The sequence below is a fragment of the Ostrinia furnacalis genome, unplaced genomic scaffold (assembly GCF_004193835.3).
Source record: "Ostrinia furnacalis isolate ACB-3 unplaced genomic scaffold, ASM419383v2 OfSCF4827, whole genome shotgun sequence".
NCBI classification, from domain to species: Eukaryota; Metazoa; Arthropoda; class Insecta; order Lepidoptera; family Crambidae; genus Ostrinia; species Ostrinia furnacalis.
Window position 1 is genome coordinate 69915 of NW_021135066.1, and position 11972 is coordinate 81886.

Sequence of the window (11972 nt, forward strand, 5' to 3'; positions counted from 1 at the left end):
AAAATTCTACATGAATGAGTAACTGCACTGCTCTACATTTAGGCTTTGTGCGAAATACACACAAATAACGCGCTCGTTTTTCAATACAGTTTCACAGCCATTAGTATAAGATCCCGCTATACAACGACCTTCACCGAGATGCTTATTTGATGAAACATATTTTATATTCAATTTAACATATCAATAATTATATTGCTTAAGGGTTGCCTAATAAATTTCAGTCCAGGATATGATTAATTAATCATTAAAAAAAGTTTTATTTTTAAATATTTCATCGGTTTGATTATTAAACAAACTCCATACCAATCGAAAGTATGAAGCCTATAGAATATGCAAACGTTAGGTTGCCTATTCTTTTCCGGTCATAACTCTCGGGTTGCCAGGTATAAACAGGTAAATTGATAGAGCATTTTGCATCGGTCTGATAATTTAATCAAATATAAATGAAAATAAAGATTATTTCATTATGAACACGGTGGTATAGGGTTGCCTGCGAAAAATCAGTCCTGAATGACGGTTGTCGAATTTTGTAAAGTGAAATTAAAACTGAAAGGTGACATTTTTCGAGTAGTTGGCAACATTTGGGAAAGACGAGTTGTATGAGGCGTTTGTGTGTCTTGTCAAGAGGTGTCGCTTGGGCGAAGAAATTTCTCCAGTGTTGCCATGCTTTCGGAGATTTGGTCCAAAAATGTCGAAAGTGGAAATAACGACTTCCGGTCAAAAATTTGGATGACGCCTCCTGCAAAAGGGTCGTACAAATGACATTTGACCATTTTCATCTCGATCACCTGGCAACACTTGCAGCTATGGGGAAAAGTATTTTTTTTCGACATGGGTGTCTTTAAAGTTAAGGACGGACAGAAGGAGATATGGCAGAAAAAATCCAAAAATGGGGTTTGGTCGGTTATACGACCCAAATTATGGGAAAAATCCGAAAATTCAGAAAATCAAGATGGCGACCGAGTGAGCGGCCATTTTGTAAAAAGTTTCAGATTTCTGATTTTTCAAATGCATTTTTTGGGCAGTTGGCAACATTTGGGAAACTCGAGTTGTATAGAGCGATTACGTAGTTTGCTAAGGAGTATCGTTTGGAAAAACAACATTTTCCAGTGTTGCCATACTTATTGCATTTTTCGCTTAATCTAGACCATTTTCCGCGCCGAAACCCATTTTTACTTTTTTTCTAACTTAAACCAATCCCGTGAAACAATTCCTTAAAACCACCCAAGTCCCAAAATTTTGTGGCCCCGTAACTGCCAGTGTTGCCAGGTAATCGAGATAAAAATAGTCAAATGTCATTAGTTTGACCTATTTGCAGGAGGCGTCATCCAAATTTTGGACCAAAAGTCGTTATTTCCATTTTTTACATGTTTTGACCAAATCTTTCAAAGTATGGCAACACTGGAAAATGTTGTTTTTCCAAACGATACTCCTTAGCAAACTACGTAATCGCTCTATACAACTCGAGTTTCCCAAATGTTGCCAACTGCCCAAAAAATGCATTTGAAAAATCAGAAATCTGAAACTTTTTACAAAATGACCGCTCACTCGGTCGCCATCTTGATTTTCTGAATTTTCGGATTTTTCCCATAATTTGGGTCGTATAACCGACCAAACCCCATTTTTGGATTTTTTCTGCCATATCTCCTTCTGTCCGTCCTTAACTTTAAAGACACCCATGTCGAAAAAAAATACTTTTCCCCATAGCTGCAAGTGTTGCCAGGTGATCGAGATGAAAATGGTCAAATGTCATTTGTACGACCCTTTTGCAGGAGGCGTCATCCAAATTTTTGACCGGAAGTCGTTATTTCCACTTTCGACATTTTTGGACCAAATCTCCGAAAGCATGGCAACACTGGAGAAATTTCTTCACCCAAGCGACACCTCTTGACAAGACACACAAACGCCTCATACAACTCGTCTTTCCCAAATGTTGCCAACTACTCGAAAAATGTCACCTTTCAGTTTTAATTTCACTTTACAAAATTCGACAACCGTCATTCAGGACTGATTTTTCGCAGGCAACCCTATACCACCGTGTTCATAATGAAATAATCTTTATTTTCATTTATATTTGATTAAATTATCAGACCGATGCAAAATGCTCTATCAATTTACCTGTTTATACCTGGCAACCCGAGAGTTATGACTGGAAAAGAATAGGCAACCTAACGTTTGCATATTCTATGGGCTTCATACTTTCGATTGGTATGGAGTTTGTTTAATAATCAAACCGATGAAATATTTAAAAATAAAACTTTTTTTAATGATTAATTAATCATATCCTGGACTGAAATTTATTAGGCAACCCTTAAGCAATATAATTATTGACATGTTAAATTGAATATAAAATATGTTTCATCAAATAAGCATCTCGGTGAAGGTCGTTGTATAGCGGGATCTTAGACTACATGGAACCAAACGCAACACATCGGCCTACTTATTAACGTACACTGAATTGGCCTATAATTACTAATTTCCTCTTAAACTGGCGGAGATTAGCAGAAGTCCATCAAAATCCATTAATTAACTTGGAATATTAACGAGCCACTGAAGATCCAAAATTTATACCTTGAAATTACGAAGTACGTAATAGGTTTGAAAGTCTTTTGAACTTTTGTGAAGTCATCGTAAATTTCCACAGGCGCAGCAGGGGAGTCACAAGAGCAGCGGCGCGAGTTCGAGCGGCGCGGGCAGCGGAGCGGCGAGCGGAGCGGGTTCGGGCTCCAGCCGAGCTGATGTCAAGCCGGTGGAATGCAATCTGTGCCATCGCAAGTTCAAAAACATACCAGCTCTCAATGGACATATGAGGCTACATGGCGGTTATTTCAAAAAGGTAATAAGCATCCGGATGATAGCGACACTTTAACCTAATTTGTTATGAAGTTGTAAAAGATGAAAATGTATAGTTTTATGTGCTGTTGACAACCTACATATAATAAGAATAATTTAATTGTTTTTATAGGACTCGGACAGCAAAAAATTGGATAAGAAAGAATCAACGGGCCCGCCTTTACAAACCGCTTCAGTATCAGTGAGGGCGCTCATAGAAGAAAAGATTATTAGCCGCAGAGGGGCCACAGCAACTTCTACACCTTCCACAAGTAATTATAAAACTGAACGCACTTCAAATTTGTGTATCTACGCTTTATTATCGCATGTTTTTTTCTTAAATTTACTTGGCATCTTTTCAGGTACGAGCACAGACACTGTAGTGTCCCGCGCCAGTTTTGTGACGCCAGCGCCGCCACCTCTGTCCACCATCCGTACGTCAGCCTCGCCCGCTTCACCAGCGACCACGCCAAGCTCAGCGCAGTTTGTGTCCCCCCGCGCACCACCGGTCGTCACCGTCGCCAACGCTGCAAGCATCGCCAGGGACTCCACCCTCATCGAACTCCTCAAGAAAGGCAACACAAAGGTTAGTATCACACACCAATTCGATTCATACCAAGAACCACATTATAATCATTAACCAACCTCTCTTTTCACAGGTCGTCAAAAGATCAGCTTCAGACCCTGGACAGTCGTCACCGCAACAAGATTTCACCTTCCGACCAGAACTATTCGGAGTGTCATTCAATTCAGACGATGGCTACTTTTCGCCCGCTCTAAATGAAGAAGCTTTCCAATTTGCGACTACACCTGAGCAACTGGAAGAACTGGCGTCACTAGAAGACTACGCGACAGTAGCGGCGTCGATAAGAGAACGATCGCCAGTCCCGTTCCCATCGAGTCGACGGTTGGCGGCCGTGTTAAATTCGCCTCTTCCAGAATCTTTGGCTGATTTTGGAGCTTGCCATGGAGGATCACCGGTTCCATCTCCGGGAATCGGATATACGGCGAATTCGCCAGGATTGTCATACTCTACAGGGGACTCTCCGGGATTGGCGTATACAGCCGCCTCACCTGGAGGAACGTATTCGGCACCTGAGCCTTCACCAGGCTTCGCATACCCAACGCCACCTGCCTCCCACGATGCTCACTCACCAGCTCATTCAGCGCCTCGGGCTTCGTCACCGTTATCAGCCGCATTTTTCACAGCGACTATGTCTAGTCAAGAAGAAGTAAGCAACATATCAATGCTCTTTACTCAAAACGTTTAAAAAAATCATACACATTATCTAAACTTTAAATTAATTTCCAGGTTGAAGAAGCGTTAGAAGAAGTGCTCCCCGAAGAATGTCGGTCGCTAGACGCATATACTTTAGAACCATCTCCTACGCCTCGCCGCATAATGCTGAACTCTGAAGATCCGCTACTATCCAGTAGCCCACGAGACTTTTCGCATCAACGACCTTTGAGGCGGCATCATCGTATCACCTCTACTGTTTCGTCAATGGATCAGTGGCAGCACGATACATCTTTACAAGTAAGTTCCATCCATTTGAATAAGTTACTATAAAGATATTGTCATCTTTTTTGTCTAAAGCCTGGTCCGTGAGCACGTAGAATTTTGTCCAATGACCCCAAGCGATCCTTATCGCTCGCGCGTAATTATATTGCTGTCGCGCGCGACTGTGCGACGGGCGACCGAAGTGAGTGTGCGAGCGCGACAGCAACATAATTACGCGCGAGCGATAAGGATGGGTAGCTTGGGGTCATTGGACAAAATTCTACGTGCTCACGGACCAGGCTTTACCTACACTAATAATAATTGTATCTTTAACAGGTGTGCGTAGAAGGCCGCGACACAGTACCAGCAGTGTTCCTAAGCCCCAGCAGCGTTCCTGCATCGCCTCAGAGGCGCAAGCGGCGCGCGTCTCCCGCCGGGCCCTACCGCTCACGTATGCGCCGCACGCATTCCCACTACGTGCCGCAGCCAATCCTGCCACCGGATAGAGAGGGCTCTGGACTACTGGTGGAGCTAGCAGGTGAGAAGACAATACCTACATTAGCGAAGGCGTAACATAGCAGAAGCGTACGGAGCTCTAGCATTGAAGAAAACCAAACAACATTATACATACTAGGTTTGCCAGAGAAGGGCCTCAATTCCAATGTTTGTTTACCAAGAAGATTCTGGGTTAACAAGCAGAAAATGTTACGATAGCCTATTAGGAACTGTTAGATATTTTCACTGGCAGCCAAACTGGAGAATCTGGCTATAGAAGATGCAGTGGTGGTTACATGACCACCTCAAAATGGTCTGGTGCATATCAGGGGCCAGGCCCAATATAATATTAGATACGCCAATGAGTGGTTAAAATCATCATACAGCAACTTTCTCTCCCTTACAAATGGACAATAAGGCCAATACTTGCTTTAGTTACACCTCGTTTATTTGCTTCAGGTCTATCATCAGACAACGACGTGCTATCCCATTTAGACGAGCCTCGGCCACCACAGATCAACGTGGGCCGCGCGCACCAAGCCGACATCCCGGCGCTGTGCGGCGACCGCGTCGACCTGCACCGCGCGCCCGAGCAGCTGCTCTGGGACCCCGGCATTAACGACTGCCTGGATGACAACGAAGGTCAGTGTTCCACCAGGTCTATGATCGAGGTCTATGGTCACTGTCCGAGTGACGTGCTCTCCCACTTGGAGGAGCCTCGGCCACCGCAGATCAACGTGGGACGCACGCACCAGGCGGACATCCCGGCATTGTGCGGCGACCGCGTCGACCTGCACCGCGCGCCCGAGTAGCTGCTCTGGGACCCCGGCATTAACGAACTGCCTGGACGACAACGAAGGTCAGTGTTCCACCAGGTCTCTAGTCTATTAGACACCGACGTGCTCTCCCACTTGGAGAAGCCTCGGCCACCGCAGATCAACGTGGGGCGCGCGCACCAGGCCGACTAGTCTATCATCAGACAGGGACGTGTTATCCCACTTGGAGGAGCCTCGGCCTCCGCAGATCAACGTGGGGCGCGCGCACCAAGCCGACATCCCGGCGCTGTGCGGCGACCGCGTCGACCTGCACCGCGCGCCCGAGCAGCTGCTCTGGGACCCCGGCATTAACGACTGCCTGGATGACAACGAAGGTCAGTGTTCCACCAGGTCTATGATCAGACAGTGACGTGCTCTCCCACTTGGAGGAGCCTCGGCCTCCGCAGATCAACGTGGGGCGCGCGCATCATCCTGGCGCTGTGCGGCGACCGCGTTAACGACTGCCTGGATGATAACGAAGGTCAGTGTTCCTTCAGGTCAAAACCGCACTCAAAGGTCCACTCCACACGTGTACACTGTACAAGAAAGGCTGAAACGCGTGAATTGTAAAACTTACCACCAAACCAGATGTAACGACAACGACAACTCTGTCAAGAGTATAGCGACGAAGAAGAAGTTCCTTTTTTTTTTTTTTTTTAAGATAAGATAAGATAATACTTTATTGCCTCGTTTTTACATGCTTTACAAACATAGAAATATAAACAAAAAAATTACATTAAAAAACATAAGAAGCAAAAGGATGAGGCTCAGCATATGCGAGGTCAAGCATACCCTACCCCGCGCTGATTTTCAGCCTCCTCCTTTTCCCTTAGTTGGAAGGTGGGAAACAACCAGTAAAAAGGGGAGGAGGGCAAGATTAAACAGGGGTAATTAAAATACAAAAACAAAAACCCTATAAATACAAAGACAATATGTATGTACGGTACTCGTTAGTTTCAGTTGATGGTGTGTGTACATGTGAGACGTGAGTGTTGTGTGTGTTGGTGTATGTTTGTTAGTGTATTTGCGTATAAAAGGAATTTAGGTTGGGATGAGTGGAAAAAAAAAAGGGTCTATCATCAGACAGCGACGTGCTGTCCCTCTTGGAGGAGCCATAAACGTGGAATTTTGATCCTGTAGACCAAGATAATATGATAGAAGAACTTACTAGAAGGTTGCGATTCGTCATTATCTAGTGTAGGGATTTTGTTTTTTTTTAATATTAAGAAGAATCTGCGAGGTCACAACTCCCTTTCCCAACTCTATGTTTGCCTGAAACTTAAACTGTCATTTTCTATTCCTTTAGTCACGTTCACCTTTTTGTCTCCAGTTCGCATGTTCATGGAGCTAGCGATGTGCGCAGCGATGCCGGTGGGCGGGCACACGCGCGAATTCGCGCTGCAGACACTCGGCGAGTGCGGCGGCGACATCCGCGCGGCCACGCTGCGCCTGATGTCGCGCCCGGCCGCGCAGGACCAGCACGACGCGCGCTGGGCGCCCGACGAGGTCGAGGCCTTCTTGGCTGGGCTGGGCCACTACGACAAGGACTTCTACAGGATCGCGCAACTGGTAAGTGCTACAAATAGTAACGATGCTAAGAGGTGAGAGGTCACGAATACTACGGCACGCCGAACGTGACTGCTACGAATAAGAATAGTGCTACGAGGGCGCGAATGCTACGGCACGCTACGCAGTCGAGGCCTTCTTAGCTGGGCTGGGACACTACAACAAGGACTTCTACAGGATCGCGCAACTGGTGAGTGCTACGAATAAGAACAGTGCTACCAAGTCGCGAATGCTACGGCACGCTACGAGTTCGAGGCCTTCTTGGCTGGGCTGGGAAACTACGACAAGGACTTCTACAGGATTGCGCAACTGGTGAGTGCTATGTGACTTCTACGAATAAGAACAGTGCTACGAGGTCACGAATGCTACAGCACGCTACGAGGTCGAGGCCTTCTTAGCTGGGCTCGGCTCTACGACAAGGACTTCTACAGGATCGCGGAACTGGTGAGTGCTACAAATAAGCACAGTGCTACGAGAACGCTAATGCTACGGCATGCTACGATATCGAGGCTTTTCTAACTGGACCCGGCCACTATGTAGGACTCTACAAATCGCGCATCTGGTAAGTGCTACTAGCGAGTGCTACGAATAGATACAGTGCTACGAGGTTGCGAATACTATAGGCTGCGCTGCGCTTGGGCCTCATGTCCAAATTTTACCCAAAAAACACTACTACATATACATAATAGGATTCCTAAAATTACAAGCAATAAAGAAGTTACTGATGACATTCCTTCATTATTTTCAGGTGAGAACAAAAGACTCGAAGCAATGCGTGCAATTCTACTACTTCTGGAAAAAGGTGACCAAAGATTACAAGACGCTGTACCTGCGGAGCTGGACCGTGGACGCACACGTAAGCACCGCCTCAAGTGGGCTCCAGCACTTTGTGTTCAAACTCGAGGAGTGATCTAACCGCCTTCTCCGCCCCAGGGTCCGGCAGGCCAGGGGTTGGGGCCGGGGTCCGTAGCCCAGGGGCCTTCGGGGGCCGCGTCGTCTCCCACCTACGACGGAGAGGAGTTCCCTTGCAAGATCTGCGGGAAGTAAGTGCCAAACGCCGAGGCACAATTTGCTTCCTCAAAGCGAACGCAACGCAATTTACGTGGAACTTGCTTATTTACACAGGATTTGTGGTATTCAATGATGGTGGTGGGTTATTTTACAATGTCTAGAATACAAATTCGGTTTTAAACTATCTATAGCCCCACAGTGTCTTACGTCTCACACAATCGCCTAATTACAATAGTTTATTCGTGAGATACCTTTAATATAAAAATTGTAAGCATTAGAAACCGGCCATTACTCGCAATCGCTATAGGATAGGTTTCACCTAAATTGCCTTCGTGCATGCTTAAGTTAAGGGATAAGTGTACGCAGCTTAGTAGTCTAACAATGTGAATCGAAGTTAAGTTTTATTTAATGTATCGCACTGGCTCTGTGCACTCTGTTACCCAGCCGTGACGTCACTGTCGCGGTTCCCTTTATCCCCGTAGGTGCTGGGCGGTGCCTGGCTCAGTGTTATTCGATGTCGATTGCTGTCAAGTTAATGTTTACGTAAATTCGACTTTAAATAACTGTTTATAACGAATAGCTAATAATATCTGTTCAACGTGGCGTAACGTCTGTTTTAATGGTATTCTTTATTGAGTCTTCTAACTTAATACGTTTAAGCTAATTATTTTTCAAGCAAAGTATTTCTTATATTATTTACAACGCTTATTTACTCAAGCCTAAGTACGATTACGCCACGCTTAATAAAGATAGACTTTGAAATTTAACATCGATGTAAATATGAAATAAATAATGTATTTTTTATCGAAATAAGACGATAAATTAATGTCCATCGCTTAGGAAACCGAGCGTACAATACACATAGAATATTTTATTTATTATCTACTATAACTAGGGTTAACGATTGAAATGTTTTGTGTATCACGATGTATGTATATTAGTTACTAACGCTTCACGCTTCGCTATGGCGGATTTCTGCTTGTTTCACATGGGTTTGTGTTCGCTTGTTTTTATTTTGGTATTTATTTGCATAATTAATAGTAAATCCCTGTTATGTTTCAGAGTATTTAACAAAGTTAAAAGTCGTAGCGCACACATGAAGTCGCACCGGCCTCTCGACGCCGCCGACAAGGGCCAAGCTAGGAAAGCCTTATGAAAAGGTCGCACGAGACCGCCGCTGGCTCGGCCCGACCACGCTCACTAAACTCGCCAACACGGCTGCTGGCTCAACCGCGCACTAAGCCCGACGGTTGTTCGCTCAGCCACGCACTAAACTCGTCCGTATCTGCTCAATCGCGCGCTAAACTCATCGGTTGTATACTCAACCGCGCACTATACGCTCGACCACCGCGCACTAAGCTCGCGTACCTATACTCAATTGCGCACTAATGAGTAATGCGCTCTCCCGACACTAACTTAGCGAGAGTCAGACCAATGCTCAGCATCTGTGGTAGCCACAGTCCACATAACCAAACGAAAACATCTACGACTCTGAATTTGTTACTTATCGATTCATTTTAAGTAACACGTGCATATAAATGTTTCATGTTTATTATAGTACTAGTGTCTAAGTTGGTGTTACATTGATAAGTGCCATATTTTTTCTCTATGTGTGAACTGAAATGATCTACAAAAGAAATACGTAACAAATGCACAGTCGTCATGTCATTATACCGATAGTGATTCGCGTGACACTCGCTGGGGCCGCGCGCGACCAAACCCCAGCCTTACAAACTCGCTCGCACTCGGACCGAATGCTGAATCGTATAAGCATTTACTATTATAAAGTATAGATTAAAGGGGCCCTAGAGTGACGTAGTGACTAGTAGCTAGAAGAGTTAGCTTTCGGATAAATCTTAAATAAAAAATATATATTAATTATTTCCAAATTCTCGTAATGCTAAGCTTGAAGAGAGCGCATAAAGATATTTTGTATAACGATTGATAAAATAGGTAGGTGTTCGTAAAGTTTTTATATGACAGACTTCTTAATGTGACTTGCAAGTGTGATGTTGTACATAAAGTGTAGTTCGTTGTTAACGCGCGTCGATGGCCGGCCGGGGCCGCGGCCTCGCCACCAGCATCCAGCGACCTCTCAAAGAACTGGGGCCAAGTAACTTTTTGATCGAAATCAACATTTAACTCTATGCCTAAGATAAAGCATCTATCTTGATTTAGTGCGAAATTTTACTTGGACTTCTGATTTCGGGTGCACCAACTATTCAAATATTTCGTTCTTCAAGACATCGAATTAATATTAACAAATACTTAACGTAAATCTATTATAAATAAATTATAACTTGTTATCACTGTCACACTTAAATGTGCCTACTTATAAAATCTATTTTCAGAGTGCCTTCAGTATACTTAATATATTTTTATGATATCGCTTTATTTCTTTAAACATAAGAGAGTTACAGATCTGTATAAGTTATCGGATAGTCAAATCACATAAATAGTAATGTAGCAGGTCGAACAGGAGTTGTGGCGTTTCAGGCCGGTGGCTGGCCATCGATATTGATCTAGTATTACAAACTATAATTACGTGTGATACATAAATCGTGTAGTAACTACACTACCTCGTTTTTATTTATTCGCGAGCCCAGCTCATATTACATTTGCTTGTTTGCTCATTATTGTTACATACTATTTTTGTTTTCTGTTTACATTTTCTAGTCTTATTAGACAAATTTATGCGCACCTCGGAATTGCGTAAGTTAAAATGGAATTTGCCAAAAGAAAAACTCTACATTTCACTGAGTAGCAACTATGTTATGAGTATTTCTCAAAAAAAATGTACATTTTGAAAAAAAAAAGTGTGCTTTGAAACAGTTCAAAAGTTTTATATTTATAAATCATCACACAAAAAAAACACACACACAATTTTGAAGGATGAATATTAATCTTTAAGATAACGAAGAATTATAACTATAATCCTACTTATTACCAAATATTTAGATATTTTAAAAATAGTCCTTTTTACCTTTCATACAAAAACCTGTTTGCCACCCTACCTTTTTCATGTGTTTTTGTTTCATAAAATGCGATACGTAACTAAATTATTGTAAATTTCTTTGTATTATCGTTCTACAGTAATCGCAGTTTCTGTATCAAATTGATTTTCTATGGGGTGTCATAATGAATTGGAAATTTAAAGCAAAAAAACAAAATGAGTCGCTCTCATTTACTATTTCGTTATTTACTCTTTAGTTACGATTTATTTCTACTTTCCCATGGTTTCTGAACAATTCCGTATTTATTTTACACGGACAACAATAGCTGCACTCTGAATGGCTGTTGGCCTGACGTCTCCGCCATAACATCTATCGCGAAAATTAGTGAAAACGTGTGTGTTTTGTGGCATTACTTTTTCGTAACAGGCAGTAAAATCAGCGATTTTATATAGAACGGTAAGTCTTCATTTAACCATTTTTTGTAATACGTGTGGTACGAACATTTAGTAAGCTTTTATATTTGCTGTAACAAATTTTATCAAAAAAATACTTGTTTCTGATCTCATTTTGTCTAATATTTCGTTACGTTTTTTACGAATTTCGTTACGTTACGAAAAAGTACAACATAATGCTGAGTGTATACTGTTATTACCTGACTAAGCATAGTAATATTCACTACTTAATTTATTTCAAAAAATATAGAGCGTTAATAACAAAAGGATTGGATACTATCTGCTTTACAGAAGTGCCACCAGCAAAAAATTATCAAATCATTTAGATTACGTTTTTATGTGATTA

The 11972-nt window shown here is 43.0% G+C and overlaps 1 protein-coding gene across 1 annotated transcript in view; it reads left to right on the top strand.

Annotated features, from left to right (window-relative positions):
* Positions 1 to 10990, top strand: part of LOC114360042 (flocculation protein FLO11) — a 35383-nt gene extending 24393 nt beyond the window's left edge. The window contains exons 5-16 of the mRNA XM_028314597.1: positions 2645 to 2836; positions 2966 to 3104; positions 3195 to 3418; positions 3492 to 4064; positions 4145 to 4369; positions 4670 to 4871; positions 5288 to 5636; positions 5749 to 5978; positions 6974 to 7212; positions 7958 to 8065; positions 8143 to 8252; positions 9283 to 10990. Of these exons, the coding sequence (XP_028170398.1) occupies positions 2645 to 2836; positions 2966 to 3104; positions 3195 to 3418; positions 3492 to 4064; positions 4145 to 4369; positions 4670 to 4871; positions 5288 to 5636; positions 5749 to 5978; positions 6974 to 7212; positions 7958 to 8065; positions 8143 to 8252; positions 9283 to 9376 (2685 nt within the window). The 3' untranslated portion in view covers positions 9377 to 10990. The remainder of the gene's footprint in view (positions 1 to 2644; positions 2837 to 2965; positions 3105 to 3194; positions 3419 to 3491; positions 4065 to 4144; positions 4370 to 4669; positions 4872 to 5287; positions 5637 to 5748; positions 5979 to 6973; positions 7213 to 7957; positions 8066 to 8142; positions 8253 to 9282) is intronic.
* Positions 10991 to 11972: the final 982 nt, after the last annotated feature.